This window comes from Abrus precatorius, unplaced genomic scaffold (assembly GCF_003935025.1).
Source record: "Abrus precatorius isolate BTA unplaced genomic scaffold, Abrus_2018 Scaffold7, whole genome shotgun sequence".
Classification (NCBI taxonomy): domain Eukaryota; kingdom Viridiplantae; phylum Streptophyta; class Magnoliopsida; order Fabales; family Fabaceae; genus Abrus; species Abrus precatorius.
Genome location: NW_020874417.1, coordinates 27,986,006 through 28,003,621, shown reverse-complemented (window position 1 = coordinate 28,003,621; position 17,616 = coordinate 27,986,006). Strand labels below are relative to the sequence as shown.

General features: G+C 28.6%; 1 protein-coding gene across 1 annotated transcript; it reads right to left on the bottom strand.

Annotated features, from left to right (window-relative positions):
- Positions 1–1,906: 1,906 nt before the first annotated feature.
- On the bottom strand, positions 1,907–2,633 carry LOC113873297 (uncharacterized protein At4g14450, chloroplastic-like). The gene has a single exon (XM_027511357.1). The coding sequence runs from the start codon at positions 2,578–2,580 to the stop codon at positions 2,299–2,301; it is 282 nt and encodes a 93-aa protein (XP_027367158.1). The 5' UTR covers positions 2,581–2,633; the 3' UTR covers positions 1,907–2,298.
- Between the last annotated feature and the right edge of the window lie 14,983 nt (positions 2,634–17,616).

Below are 17,616 nucleotides of genomic sequence, written 5' to 3'. Positions count from 1 at the left end.
AAAAATTCAATATGTAGTTGTCGAACAAGGTACAAATATAGATAAAAACTAAATATTCAAAGATCATAAATGTTAAATGTATCTTAATATAATAATTTTCTAAACTAAAATTCTTAGAAACAATAAGCAAAAACTAAACACACAAGTTATTTGTCAGTGATAATTCTATCTTGTGTGAGATTTGATTGTTGGTAATGTCAAAACGACAACGAAATAGATCTATACAATGGTTATTTCTTTGTGTGGGATCACTTAGTAACCTCTTGTGACCCAATGAATAACATTTCATAGTTATTAAGTTTTAGTGAGACAAACATTGAGAATGAGAATAGAGTTAAAGTAGAGAAGTTCAATACTAATAACAGAAAGTTGATACATAAAATATTTTTTTTAACTTTTGAATTTGAAATTGTAAGAAAAATAATAGATTTAATTAAAATAATATAATATAATTAATATATATATATATATATATATTAATATTAGTATTTTTTAACTCATATACTATACGAAAGTATTTTATCAAAAATATAAATTTTTAAAAAATTATTTTAGTGAATTAAATATTTATAATGTATATAAATTTAAAAAAAAGAATTTGAATAAAAGATAAATAGTTACAATAAAATTTTATAATAAAGAAATATACGTGTATATTAAAAAAATTATACTTTTTTATCTTAAAAAAATTAACAATTTTTTTTTATATTTATATCTTTTCAAAAACTTCTTTGAATGTGAATAAATAGTAAGAATAATATTATTTAGATTTAATAAATTATAGTTGTGCTTGTAATACATATGTTATATAGAAAAATATTATTTTAAATTAAAATATAAAAATAAATTTTAAATATTATTAATAAATAATAAGTTTACAGTAATAGTAAGTAATTGTAAAATTTATAAAATATTTATAATATATTTATTATTTATCATTCACTTTATGATTTAAACATCAATATGATTTTATTAACAAAAATATTTGTGTAAAAAATATTTTGTGTGTCATATATTAATAATATTTTAAAAAAAGTCAATCTTATATTAACTATATAATAATTAAATTGTGTTAGCCTAATTAAATGATATAAAATAGTAAATAAATTTTTTTTATTAAAAATATAAACCAAAATAATTTTTTTGGTTTACTTTATTATTAAATATATTTTTATATTAATTTTATATAACTTCACATAAGTAATATAATAATACAAAAATTCAATGCATAATTGTAAAATAAAGTTCAAGCATATATATATATATATGCGGGTATGGAGTGGGGTAGGTACTTAGATACCCATACCTGCACCCATCCCCATTAAAATTTGCGGGTTTTTACCCACACCCATACCCATACCCGTATAGCGGGTAAATATCCTACCCATTATAAGTAAATTTTGTGGGTGCCAATTGGGTACTTTACCCACTACCATCCCTACTTCTCTCCATGTGGATTTGATATTTACTGTATCATACACCACATGTGCTGTTTGCACAAAGAACATCACGTAAATATGCTTTGCTGCTCAGCTGTTCCCGATCAAATGTGTCCCTCCCTTCCCATTGTTAAGGAAATCAAAAACATTTTCAAGTTACTCTCGATCTGCAGCCTTTAATATCCATCCAGATTCTTCAATTGTTGCCATATCTAAAAAACATTTGAATAATTTTCATCTTATCAGTTAATTTTTAAACGTGAAGTTAAGCTTAATTTTTTAGTATCCATTATTCTTTACATTTGATTGGCCTCACTTTCAAGTCAAAAGAAGGGAAAATGGAGATTTTTTTTTCACAATTACTAGATCAACTTGGGACTCCGCAGAGACAAGGGAATAGGGAGTTGAGGATTGTTTAGGGTACCTCAAATTGTTGCACCCACGCAGAAATCCATACAAAATTAATAAGAACTATATGCTTGTTAACTCGGAATCGAAATTATATGTACAATCCAATAAACAGAAACAGATTGTCCAAAGGCCGAAAATTAAAAAGAAAAAAAAAGACATATTTGTGTGAAATAGTTTAATTTAAGGCCCAGAATAAGGGGGAAAAAAGGGGGAAATGCTAAAACAATAAAAGGAAAAAAGAAACATACACGGGAATACGTTGATATATTCATCATATCATATTCCCCGTATGCGAAAAAAGATAAAGCCTTTCCCCAACCAAAAAAAAAAGAAAAAGCGTAACACAGGCCGTTAGATCTTCATTCTGACTAATCATGCGCCATTAGATCATATCCTATCAAACTCTGGATCTTCTTTGTTTTCATTGCTTATTATTATAGGTATATATCTAGACAGGAACAAAGGGCGGCACCATCTGAGCCGGCTCGTAACAGAACGGAGCGGCGGGGTGCTGCCACTTCTTGAAGGACACGGTCACCTTCTCCGGTTCGCGCTGCGGCGTCTCTTGCGGCGGTTTTAGGTCGAGCGGCGGCGGAGACGAGGCCAACGGCGAGAGGAGGGGGATGGCGACGTTCCAGTGAACGGCGCGGTTAATCTGCAAGGAGGAGGGGGCTCTCCTCTGCAAGCGGCTTGGCTGGTGGCGGTTATCGTTTCTTTGTGGATCAGACATCGGAAAATAAATTCCCGGCGATAGGAGAAGAGTGATGATTATGATGAATTGAGGGAAATGGTGGCTAATTTTATAGTAAGATATATAAAGGAAGGGAATGGGGAGCGTGAGGTTCACAGCACACCGCACGTTCGGAAGCTGAAAGGGTCATCGAAGTCGGCTCGACCTACCTGTTATACAGCTCGGCTTAGCTGGTACTCCCCTTCTAAGCTCCATGTCTCATTATTCTCTTTCTATAAAGGTTTTCTGTTTTCCTAATGTGTTCTTCTCGTTCCTATTTAAGAAATTTAAAGTATATAAATTATTTAATATAATTGTTAAATTTTTATTATTTGTTTATATTTTACTAGTTTATATATTTAAAGGAATATTAGTTGTTTGCTTATTTTATCTTTATTATTTAATATTTTTGTTGAGTAAAATAAGAAAAATATTAGTGAATAAAAATTATTTCATGCATGCGGTTACGTTTTACTAAGATTAAACGATTGACGTTAGGGTTAAATTTTCATATAAACTAACTAATTTGAAATAAAATGAGTGATGCCTTCAAAGATTTTGACGTATAAATTAATGAGTGTAAAAAGAACATCTTTTTAAATTATATAGTATATCTTTAAATTTTTAGGATTTTGATTAATTGATAAATATTAACGATAAGTTATACTGAGTTAAATAATTAATAAAAAGGTTTAACATAATATTGATTGGCATTTATTTTATTAAAATATCTTTATTTCGGCGTGATATAATATATTCTATTAACAAAATATCATTGTAATGATAAATATTTAAAGGATTTTCTTAGTTTATATTTTAAAACTACTGGTTAAAAAATAATTTTTTAATAAACAATGCATTAAAAATTGTAAAAAAAAGCATATTGTTATATTTGTTAATAAAAAAATTACTTACAGTTTTTTTTAACAAATATCTTTAAAACATTAGTGAACATCTTATATAAATTAGAATCTGTTATAATAAATAATGACGTTTTAGACTATAGCATTTGAAGAAAAAAAAAGTATTACATATTTTATAGAAGTATGTAACGTACACACTCATTCTCTTGTCAGATAAAGAGTAATTACTCTAATTTTTTTAACTCTTCCTCAAGAACAAAAATGGATCAATTGGTCATGTTATGCACACAATTTTTTTACTTGATCTCTTATAAAAACTATATATGAAATATGATATAATTTTGTGTCTTTATATTATTGATCCTATCATGTGATTAAAAAACTCTAACACTTACTGCAACCCAATAAGACATGTTTAGTCTTGTGTTTGGAATCATAAAATTATGGTGTAATTTTTGCCAAAAACATGGCTTTTAACTTGTAAAAAACAAGACCAAAAATATTAAAAACTAATAATATTAATGACTTAATAATAAAACAATATTTTTTATTAAAAATGTATTAAGGTACTTTTAAAATCACATAAATGAATATATTGTAATTTAAAATATTATTTATTAACTTCTAAATTGAATTAATAGAAGAAAAGAGAGATGGAAAGGCAAAGCGAAGCCGAGTGGTTGCGGCAGTAGGCAACTTAATTAATTGTATTTGGAAGAGAAAGAAAGGCAGGAAAAGGGGATGAGAATTCAGAGTCAAAGGTTGAATGAATGATAGAGAAGTAATAGTAGTGAGAGTGTGGTGATATTGTAATCTAAGACAAGACAGGGCTTGAGGGGAAGATAGATAGAGAAATATATGATAATGCATCCTTTGTTTGTTTTGTTTTGACGTTTTTCTATTATCATCAAATAATAATCCTACTTGATGGGTCCCCCACTCTCCACGTCACATCACATCACCACTACAAACCAAACCACTCTCTCTTCTCCCAATTCTTTGTATAAATTATTTCAAACCATTTAAACTAATTACTTGCCTAATCTAGCACTCTTACACTAATCTGTCATTATTTTATATCTCAAAATGAACCACAGCTGATTTGATTATCATAACTAAATAACCAAATAATCAAACTTGTTTTCAAATTATTTTGTGTAAATGTAAACTTTAAAATATCTGGGTAATTGGTCGCATATATTAGTATTACAAGAATAATTGTGAGGCTAGTTCTTGCTTACCTTGTTTGAGGGGTATTAAATAGGTACCGTTTTAACTAACTATTTGTTGGTAGAGATAAAATAAATTTAAATGATATTATTTAATTAAAAAAATGCTTGCAATAGAAGAAGTAACGTGATGTATATACAAAAGTATATATAGTCGTATTTTTAAAAAGTTAAATTTAAGATTATTGGTTAAGAACGTGAAATAATATTATTAGTTAAAAGAGATTTTTGTCAACATATTTAAGCACTCAATAATTAAAGAGAATGACATTAAAAAAAAAGAAAATAAATTATTTAAACCAAAACATATTACATAATAGCAAAATTTGTAATGTACGAGGAAAAATAAAACAATTATGAATAAAAATATAAAATTATTTAATATAAAAATTAGACTTTATTTTAACTACTTTTAATTAAGATTTATTTTAAATTACTTATTAACTTTTTTAATTTTAATGTTTAACTAAATTTTTTTTAAAGATAACTTAAGTAAGTTAAATAGTAACATAGTTTACCGTTTGTCACGTCACTTCATCTCACTCTTATACTTTACTCTTAAATTTTCTAGTCACAAATTTATATCAGTATTTTATTTTAAAAAAATTAAGATTCAATTTAATCAGGTACAAAATTAAAAAAAAAAATAGCTAGCTATTAAAATAAAAAAATAATAGATAATAATTTAAAATAAGTTCTATTTAGATATAGTTAAAACATATTTAAGTCTAAAAATTATAAAATTTAATAAAAATAATTATATTTAAATATTTTATTTAAAAATAAGCATCAAAATTTATAATTAATAATATATAGGAGTTTATAATTATAAATATTATGAAATAGTTTATATTATTTAACTCATATTTACTATTTATTGCCATTTTAATTACTCATCTCTAAATTTGTTAATGAATTTTCTTTTATGATTTAAAATTATGTAGTTAAAATCACTCAAATTGTGATATGTATATTTTTTTTTTTTTGTAAATTGTAAATTTTTAACACATAACACAGTATAAATGACTGAAATTATAGATTTTTTAACTATCAATAATTTTTTTTCTTCTATTAATGAAGAGGTTTCTAGTAGATGTATTTACAAATGAACTTAGAATGACTCGTTTATCTTGAATATTCTCCTTAACTTATTTATAGAGCTTAATTATGAGTGAGCTACTACTTGATTAGTTTATCATAATTTTGTTTAGGAGAGTGTTAAAAATATACTATTTAACATATTTTTTAAATATAATATTAATTATTTGTAAAAATTTATTGAATTATAAAAGTACAAAATATAATTAATTTAGGAGTAAAAATATTAAATTAAGAATGAGACTTATAAAATTTTAAATTTTATTAATAAATTTTAACAATAATTAAGAATATACTAAAAATAATATTGCTAACATCTTATTTTTCTTAATAACTCATAAAATGGAAGACTCCAGCATAAAAATATCATAAAATTCCTAATTTAAGATATGAGAACATGTGATACATTATTTTCTTATTCATGAATACTTGTAATAGATTTGAAAACAATTATTTAAAAAGGCATTAATATGAGAAAAATATGTTTGAGAAGTAAATGAATTAGATGCAATATGACAAGCTTGCCCAACCATGTCACTCAATCTTAATAAATAGGGTGTGGGAATCGGATTCAGATGCTTTCATGTGTAAAAAAAAATTGGATACCATTAATTCTCTCAATCTCACTATTTAATTTTTAAAATTTTTTATTTAAAATAAAATATATTATATCAATAACATATATTAAAGGAATAGGATTTAAAATCACCGCAAAGAATCCACCTATCCCTTGATGATAGGTTAAAGCTATAATGACATATATACCCCGTATAGTGTAAAAAACATCGTTCCTCATCCTCGTTTTCCTTCCTAGAATCCCATAAAAAAATTGTGCCAACCTAAACCTGAGCCTCGTATAGCAATTATCTGTAATTATTGTTATAAAATAATATTTTGAATACGTTTTCTTTCTTTATTCAACAATGTTAAATATTTATATTTTAGATGAATTAACTCCATATGCAATTGCATAATAATTAAATTTAAATTTGAATTTGACGTATCTAACTCAATTGTTAGATAGATTATAAACTATCATTATATAGATAATTAATTTTATTAATATCTATTTTTATGATTGATTATGATTAATTTTTGAAAGTCTTAAAAATTTGCTTTTGATGTTTTTAATATAATAATTGTTTTTTAGAAAATTTATTGATAATTATTTAAAATTAATTCTAAACATTGATATTAAGAAAGTGATAAATTCTATAACTATTTTTTATTTAGTAAATACAAATTTTAATTTATCAAATTATAAATCTTGATTATTTTACTTTAAATTTTATGTCATTTTATATAAAAAATAATTAAAATGAATGTCATTCTGTAAAATTAAAAATTAAAATAATTTTTTATAAAATTAGAAACTTCAATAATAAATCCTTATTATTAAATTACCTAGTAAACTAACACTCAGTAAAATCACCGCTCTTTTAAGGCGGTTGCGTGGTGTCATTGTCACATTCCCTGTCAGGATTTAATCGCAAACCTAACTATGAATCCGATCGCCACGAATCTCTTTGAATCCCACGGTGAATGTGTAGGTAACGTTGTCATATCATCAACCATAATTCGGAACGACAAAATTTAGATATAATTGTTTAAATGTAATTTTACAGTTTTATTTGGTTATAGTTAAGGTATTATATAACTAGACATGTAAATAGATAAACTATTTTTTAGCAACAGTGCTTATAGCTGATTTTTTTAAAGTATAACTTGACTTGTTTAAATAATAAACTTAATTTAATTTTTAAAAAAAATTAAATTAATTAAATAGATCAAAGTTTAAAAAAATTATTAGATTGGTCTATTTAAAATTTTAAAAATTTATAATAATATATTAAATAATTTTATTTCAAAATTGTAATATAATACTATATTAAATAAATTAAATTTTAAAATTAATAAAATTTAAATTATAAATCTTAATCATTTAGACTTGAATAATGACTTTGCTACATATCTTATGAGAGACAAACTTGTTTGTTGAAATCTTTTGCATTACTATTATTTTTATTTGATATGTCTTATAAATTTTAATTTTTTTTTTGGAGTTAAATAATATTTTTACTACGTACCTTTTAAGAAAGAGAGAGTTCTTAATTGCATTTGTGCTATATCGATTACATCTATTATTTGTTTATCTCATCCATCATCTTTTTGTATACTTATTTATATTACAAAATGACTTTTCTAATTAAGAATAATAAAATAACTTTATTTATTCTAATTGCACTTACACATGTGAATTATTAATTATTATTAAATTTAAATAATCATTAAATTCAAGTCAATTGCAATCTAACACATAAGAGAGTAAGAATGTAGTCATCAAAAGGAAGAGATATAAAACATAAATTATTTGAACATATTTTGATGAAATAGAAATATGTAATTTTATTACAAATATTTGAAATGTTGAACTATTTTTTTATAGTTTATTTGATATAAATTTTATGGCCTTTATAAAGACATACTTATTTAGACAATTTAATAACATATTTACAAAGAAGCTTAATAATATATTGAATGTCTCAATACAAATTTAGGTCATCAAAAAGACTAATAGATCAAAATAAATTTTTAAAAATGTCAAGTTAAGTTTAATAAAAAGCTTGTAATAAATAATAAATTAGACTTATACTTAAAAAATATTAAATAGGTTTAGACTATTTATGCAAAGTTTAGTCTATCTTAACCTATTTACATCTCTATATATAACTTATAAATAAATTAGTAAGATGATTTATTATAATAAGTTTTAAAATTTATAATATTTTATTTTAATTTTTAATAATTTTTTAAAATTAAGGATATTAAAATATTATATATTTAAAAGTAGGTCCTTTTATTTAGGAGGTCAAAGGAAAGGGAGGGAAATAAAGAATTTAAAGAGCTTAGAAGGGAAGAAAAAAGAAGGGAAAGAAGGGTTAAACTCTTCATTTGTTTAGATGTTTAATATTGAAATAGAAAAATAATTAAGGTTTAACATGTAAGCGACATTATTACTTTTTTATATTTTTTATTCATATATTTTTATTTTTTTCAAAAGCTACAAAAATTAAATATTTTTTCTCTTTAAAATTATTATTTTTAAATTTTTTATTTCTATTTTTATATTTTTTTAAAAAAAATCACTCTAAAAGCTAACACTTTTTGAAATATTTTTTTTTTATTTTCTTGCTATTCTAACTCTAGATCATACTAAATATTTAATCTAAACAATATAAATATAAATGATAAACCTTAATGTATGAGTTACTAAAATCTCTTGAAATAAGATAATTCCAAAAAATAAAGTTACGAGAGATTTAAAAAAATATCATAACCATTTTCTTTATATTTAGTTAACTTCTCAATTCGAGTGATGATTGACTTCTCTCTTTTCTTATCCTCCCTTTTTCAACATAAAACCTATGAATAAAGAGATTTTTAATAGTAAATATATTTTAAAAATATAATTATAACAATTTCAATGATAAATTTATTTTTCATTTATATAAAACTAAATTCTATTCTCAAAAACTCACCTTTTTTAATATTTTTTTTATTTTTGTTTCTAAAGTTAGTTCAAACTTTTTTTTTTTTTTTTTGGTTTCTAACATATAGTTTGATAAATTTAGTAGTTGTTTGAAATTTAAAGTTAAAAATCTGAAAAGTATATTTAAGGCAAAATATCAAATAAAAATAGGTTTGTATACAATAATATTTCTGCCTAGAATTCATTACCGCTTAAATAATATTTATCCAGTGAGCAATTTTTGTTTCTATAACTTTTGCTTAAAGTAAGGTTAAAATGACTTAAGCAAATTTTGTATATATTAAGTAGATGCAACTAGTATGCACAAAAGGTATAGAGAAGATTTAAAATGACATTAAACAATCTATTAATATAAAGAGTTAATTTTCTTGATAAATTGAGACTGCGAGAGTTGACGTAAAAATTTTAATTCTAAAAATCATAAATTACATATATAAATATTAGCAGAAAATTTTAAAGATATAAAATGACATTCAACATTCTATATATTTAAAAGTTTTTTTATTTTAAATTGAAATTGCATAAGTGAATTTGTATGTGAAAATTATAATTCTTAAAATTACTACCTAGATATAAAATGCATATAAGATTAATGTGAAAAAGATAAAAAAAATGACTATTAATACAATTCTATAAAAATATAAAACAATAAATTTTGAAAGTCCAAAGAGTAATTTATAAATTTTTACAGAAAATTAAATAAAAAAAATATGAAAAATGATATTATTAAATAAAGAGAACTATTAAATTTTTTTAAAATATATCTAATAATTTAAACGTGTTAACTCTGTTGTATACTACTTAATTATTTATTCATTTTAAATTAAGTTATTTTATTTTAATGATTTATAATAATAATATTTAATATAAATAATTTATTTTTTATGATGAACAAAGCAAAGGCCCAAAATATAAATATTTTATTAAAAGAAAATTTAAGTACTTATAAATCAGTTTTTAAATTTTCTCCAACTCCTAATGCTCACGTGTTACCTCGTATTGCACAGAACCACTAGTGATGATGGATTTATATTTTTCATTCGACTAATTCATATATAAACAAATATTTTTTCTTTTGTTAATTTATTTTATGTATATATATATATATATGTGTGTATATATATTTTTCTTTTTGCTAAACGAAGGGGCTAAAAGCCCAAGAAAACAGAACTAAGGTCTAGCAACCCAGGTGCTAGAAGCATCCAAACAAAGAAAAGGCAATAAAAGGGAGGGAGGTTAATCTAACTAAATACAAGGATTACAATTTTAAGTTTCAAATTTTGTCAACTAATCAGCACATTGATTGACTTCTCTATAAGCAAAGTTAAATTTAACAAAACTAAATTGTCTTTAACAGCAATCTAATATCAGAAATTAAAGAAAATAAATAATGTGTCTTGGAACGAACTTTCAAAATAAGTTGGAGAGCATCCTTGAAATCCCCTTCAAACCAAATGCACTATATATCTTAAGATATAAATTTGAAAATATTTAATTAATTGATTTTTTATAAAAAAATATTAAGATATATGTGTTTAGAATTTGTATCTAAACATTTCTTTAAATATAAATCATTGACATACTAGCTTATTTGTTCAATTTATATATTATTTGAATGTGTTAGGATTTCTAATTTTTTATATTATTTTTAATATTCTAAAACAATTTTACTTTGACTCACTCTTAGTTTAGGAAAAAAAATCTCACTCCTCATCTTCAAAATAGCCATCTCTTTCAAAGGCATGTCCATGAATCTTCACCGCCATCATTCCTCTTAATATTACGTTTTCTTAAGTAAAATATTTGATCTATAAGAAGAAAAAAAACAGTTCAAAATTAACTAAAAACTTAAAATCATAATTAATTAAAAATTATAAAAAAATTAATATATTATACGTATACATCCATAAGCATGTCACTTTATATTCTTTAACTTATTCAACAATTGATTATACTGAATAGTTCTAATTTGATAAAAAAAAAATTAAGATTTTTTTAACTTTTAGACAAACATGATTTTTAAAATTTTTAATTAACTTATTAGCTACTTTTATCAAATAAATCTTAAATGTATCAATGAGTATTGGAAGCAATATTTTTTATTTTATTTTATTGTGTGTGTATAATATAAATCAAAATAATACAAGCTTTTATATGATGACGACTGATGATGATGATATAAACTCATCAAAATTATCTCATACTGAATCCATTTTTCCATTCCTTGCAAATCCTTAAAAACTTCTATATAAACAGTTAAAAATAAGTCCAACTCTCAGTAGATATCACCATGACATGGATATTATATCAACATGTTTTTATTTATTCATTTGCATGGGTATTGATATCTCTTTAAATTATTTTGTTTAATGATTCAGATAAATATATATTAGAGTTTATGGTATTTTGTATAGATTAAGGCTCAGTTTGGACAACTTTTTAAGAAATTCTAATAATTTTTTATACTGATTTTTTCCCTATAAAACTTATTTAAAAGTTTACCCAAATTGTCCATAAATATTGCATAAGAATCACTCCGAACCAGATGAAGATTAAAAGCTTTTTAGGGACATTCTCGTACACCAAAACTAGACATCGAACCTAAAAACAGGAGACATATCATATTAACAACAACATCTTTTGATATAACCTGAATATAAATAAGATGTAGCTACTAGCCTCGCATAAGCTTGTAACAAGCCTTAAACTTTGAAATATAGTAACTTTTCCTCCCATGATCTTTGAGGTTTCAAGAAAAATAAGAGAATCGTTCAATATTATATGGAAAAAAGTGGTCATCGTGGTAAAAGACCTTTTCTAGATTATTTATGCCACCTAACATAAGTAGTGAGTGAGAGATCAAACCCATGAAGTAAACAAATGAACAATATTTGACTGTTGAAAGAAAGAACTATAGTTGTTGATTCAGCAACGTTACGCAAAGCAGGATGACATGAATAATCAAAAGGGGCCACCCATGTTGTTTGATAGGAAAACAACAACAACAACAATAATAAAAAGAATAATATTTATGCAAAAATGAATCCACACAGTTAGGCAAAGATGGGAAGTCCACGTGGGTGATCTTTGAAGAATCCAAGTCAATATAGAATATTTTGACTACTATAAGGTCGGCTGTACTGTATGCACTTTGTTTTTGGTGTATGGGTTTTGAAGAAGGGAAGAATAACAGGATTGCATTCGGTAACACTTCTAGACAATGCATTTGGCAGTAGCAAACCTTGACGATGATTCCTCTTTCAACAATAACACTTTGCTTTCGGCCTATAAGATGAATTGTTGGGAAAACCAAACACAAGAACACAATTATCTAAAGTGAGCACCGGAAACAATTTCCCAAACTTGCAAGAACCTGTGAGGAGCAACAACAATAACAAATGGCAGCAACAAACACAAGGACACAGAGAATTATTTACGTGGGAAAACTCTCTCAATGTGAGAAGTAAAAACCCACGGGCTCAAGCCAGTCAATCAAGCTCCACTATAATCAAATGAGGTTACAAGAGAGTCTCAAAATACTGCACAAATTCGTGCAAACAATCAGCTAATACAACCAAGCAATAAAGCCTAACCAAAGAGAGAAAATCTCACAAAACAGAGCTGTTGTTCATACACGATTTCTCTCAGCCAAAACCTCCAATCGACGATCCCAGCAGTCAGAATGAAGAAATATACGTCTGGGAACTACTGTCAAAGTTTCAGCTCAATCCAACGGTTAACTAAGGAGAAATAACAATTTCTCAGCAGCTGGTCTGTGCAGAGTCACCAAAAACAGGGCTTCTGTGCGAAGACAGTATCTCCAACTTCAGACCTCCAATTGACAATTCGAACGGTCAGAACAAAGAGCACCGTGTTACGAATCTGCTGTAAAATTTTCAGCCCGATCCAACGGTGAACTAATTGGATATCAGAGAAATGAAGCAGCTGGTCTGGAGCTTCTTTTCTTCCCTCACTTCCCTTCTCTCTTTTTGATGCCTCTCACTGAAAATGCTCACACTAGGCTGCGAAAATGGACTTCTCTCACCCACTCCACTGACTTCTCACTCTCCTCAATTAAGTGTGTAGAAAATGAGCTTGAAAATTTGGACTTTTGGACACATAGTTGGGAGTCCAACCCAACAATTCTCCCCCCTCACAACTATGTGGAGGTGACCGTCAATCCGACGATCTCACAACAGTACTCAAACTTCCCTCTTGGTAGTGCCTTAGTCATCATATCAGCACCATTATCATCAGTATGAACTTTAGCCAACTCTAACAGCTTAGCATCCAAAACATCACATATCCAATGATACCTTACATCAATATGTTTGGATCTAGAATGGAAAGTTGGATTCTTACCAAGATGGATAGCACTTTGATTGTCATAGAGCAACAAGTATTTGTCCTGCACAAAACCAAGCTCTTGCAAGAATTTCTTCGCCCATAGCAACTCCTTGCACGCTTCAGTAAGTGCAATGAACTCTGCCTCTGTGGTAGACAACGCTACACACTTTTGCAGCCTTGACTGCCAAGCTATAGCTCCCCCTGCAAATTTAATAATATAGCCTGAAGTAGACCTCCTGGAATCAACGTCTCCAGCCATATCTTAGTCTGAGTAACCTACCAAAGTAGGTTTATCACCTCCAAAACAAAGCCTCAAACTACTAGTACCACGAAGATACCTCAAAATCCATTTCACAGCATTCCAATGCTCTCTACTTGGATTTGACAGAAATCTACTGACTGTACCAACAGCATGTGCAATATCTGGTCTTGTACATACCATTGCATACATCAGACTACCCACTGCAGATGCATAAGGAACTCTGCTCATGTCTGTCTTCTCAGCTTCATTTGAAGGACTCTGTTTAACACTCAGCTTAAAATGAGCCGCAAGAGGAGTGCTCACAGCTTTAGCATTTTTCATTTGGAATCTTTGTAACACCTTCTCAATGTAGTGCTCCTGTGATAGCCAAAGTTTCTTCTCTTTCCTATCACGAGTGGTTCTTATACCAAGAATCTTTTTAGCAGCTCCCATGTCTTTCATGGCAAATGACTCGCCTAGTTGCTTCTTTAACCTGTCAATCCTGGAAACATTTTTCCCAATAATAAGCATGTCATCAACATACAATAACAGGATAATGAAGTCATCATCAGGAAACTTCTGAACAAAGACACAATGGTCAGAAGTAGTCTTCTTGTAGCCTTGATCAAGCATAAAGGACTCAAACTTTTTATACCATTGTCTTGGAGCCTGCTTTAAACCATATAAACTCTTTCTCAACCTGCACACATAGTCTTCCTTGCCTTTAACAAGAAAACCATCAGGTTGCTTCATATAGATCTCTTCCTCCAAATTACCATGAAGGAAAGCTGTCTTCACATCCATTTGTTCAACCTCCAAATCAAAAGTAGCAGTTAAACTTAGCACTGTTCTGATGGATGACATCTTCACCACAGGTGAGAAAATCTCATTAAAATCAACACCTTTTCTCTGTCTGAAACCTTTCACTACTAATCTGACTTTGTACCTCGGAGATGTAGAATTACTATCTTGTTTCACCTTGAAAATCCACTTGTTCTCTAAGGCCCTCTTGCCCTTAGGCAACTTCATCAAGTCATAAGTGTGATTATCATGCAAGGATTTCATCTCATCCTGCATTGCATCCAGCCACTTTTTCTTTTCTTCACTCTCAATAGCCTCTTCAAAACACTCAGGTTCTCCATCATCAGTCAACAACACATAATCTTTAAGATCATACCTTTTAGATGGTTGTTTCGGCCTGTTAGACCTTCTGGGTGGAACTAGTGGTTGTTCTGGTGCATCATCAAGATCATCATCATGTTCCCCTTGATCACCATCAATCGGAACCTCTAATCCATCTCCAACCTGCTGGTCATCAACATCACCATGTTGCTCTTCATTCTGAGAATTAGTCTCAGCATGATCCAGATTGTGAACAAGCAACCATATTGGATTACCATCAGTCAGATTATTATCTTTCTTGGGTGTAGTCTTTTCCACTTTGTCAATATCTTCAATGGTTTGATCTTCCATGAACTGCACATCACGGCTTCTAACAATCTTTTTTTCAATAGGATCATATAACTTGTAGCCAAATTCATCCTGACCATAACCAACGAAGATACATTGCCTTGTCTTCGCATCCAACTTGAATCTTTCATCCTTTGGAACATGAACATAGGCCTTGCAACCGAAGACATGCAAATGATCATAGCTCACATTCTTGCCAAACCAAATTTTGTCTGGCACCTCAGTCTTCAAGGCAACTGCAGGACTAAGATTAATAACATGCACTGCCGTAAGCAGAGCCTCACCCCAGAAATGATTAGGCAACTTTGCTTCAGAAAGCATACACCTAACTCTTTCAACCAAGGTCCTGTTCATCCTTTCAACTAAACCATTCAGCTGAGGAGTTTTAGGAGGAGTCTTTTCATGTCTAATACCCTGCTGCCTGCAATAAACATCAAAGGGTCCACAGTACTCACCACCATTGTCAGTACGAATGCATTTCAGCTTCTTGCCAGACTGCCTCTCAACCAAAGCATGAAATTCTTTGAATTTTTCAAGCACTTGGTCTTTTCTCTGCAATACATAGACCCATAGCTTCCTGGAACAATCATCAATAAAAGTAACAAAGTAAAATGCACCACTAAATGACTTTACCTTTAATGGGCCACAAACATCAGAATGTACCAATTCAAGCAACTCTGACTTCCTGGAGGGAGGATGCTTCTTGAAGGATACTCTGGTTTGTTTACCAGCCATGCAATGAGAACATTTCTCCAACTCTGCATTCTTTAATCCCGAAAGAGCATCCCTTTTAGCTAAGCAATTAAGCCCCTTTTCACTGATATGACCAAGCCTTCGGTGCCACAAAGATGACTCCATGTACATAGCATTCACACTCTCTTTAGCAAGCAAAGCTTTAGTCCAATACAATGTAGAATGTTTCTCCCCTCTGGCCACAACCAAGTTACCTTTGGTGAGTTTCCACTTTCCAGAACCAAAGTGACTGTCATAACCACAATCATCAAGCAAAGGCACAGATATCAGATTAAAGCGAACATCAGGAGCATGTTTGACTCCTCTAAGTAATAATTGCACTCCCATGTTGGTTTGCAAGCAAACATCACCAACACCAATCACCTTAGACACACCATCATTACCCATCTTTAACACTCTAAAATCACCAGAAGTGTAAGATGTGAAGAACTCCTTCCTTGGTGTAACATGCAGTGTAGCACCACTATCAACTATCCACATGCTCTCATCAGATACAAGATTAACAGACTCATAGTCACGAAGAAGAACAAGATCATCACCTCTAGTAGTAGTGACACGATCATCATCATCATGATCCTTCTTTTTCTGCTTGCCCTTCTTGCCTTTGTTCTCCTTTTTCCAAAGAAAACAGTTCTTTTGGATGTGCCCTGTTTTGTGACAGTAATAGCACTCCACATTCTTGTATCTTGACTTGGACTTACTCCTGCTCTTTTCTCTACCACCCTTCGGTTCCTTTTTCTTACTTCTCCCCCTATTTTCTGTGAAAAATACCTCGGACTGAGATGAAGAACCCTGTGCCTTCCTTCTCATCCCTTCATTAAGAGCGCCACTCTTTGCCATTTGCAAAGAAACAACACCATTAGGAGCTGAGTTTATAATTGAAACCCGAAATGTCTCTCAAGACTCAGGTAGAGTATTCAATAGCCATAGTCCCAAAACCTCATCATCAAAGTTGATACCCATTCCAGACAGTTGATCTAGGAGCCCTTGAAATTCATTCAAGTGATCTGAAATAGAAGAACTCTCCCTGTACCTCAAATTCATCAGACAATTCAACAAATACAATTTATTGTTCCCTGACTTAGAAGCATACAAGGACTCAATCTTCTCCCACAAAGTTCTAGCATGTGTCTCATTAGCAATGTGATTATATACATTATCTTCTACAAATTGCCTAATAAAACCACATACCTGCTGATGCTCAAAAGTCCATTCTTCATCAGACATATTTTCCGGCTTCTGAGTAGTAAAGACTGGAAGATGCAATTTCTTCACAAACAACAAGTCTTTCATCTTGCCCTTCCACAAATGATAATTAGTACCATTCAAAGCTACCATTTTTGTATTTGCCTCCATCATTCAAGCAAGTCAAATAATCTCAAAACCAGAGCCCAAAGAGCTCTGATACCACTCTGTTGGGAAAACCAAACACAAGAACACAATTATCTAAAGTGAGCAGCGAAAATAATTCCCCAAACTTGCAAG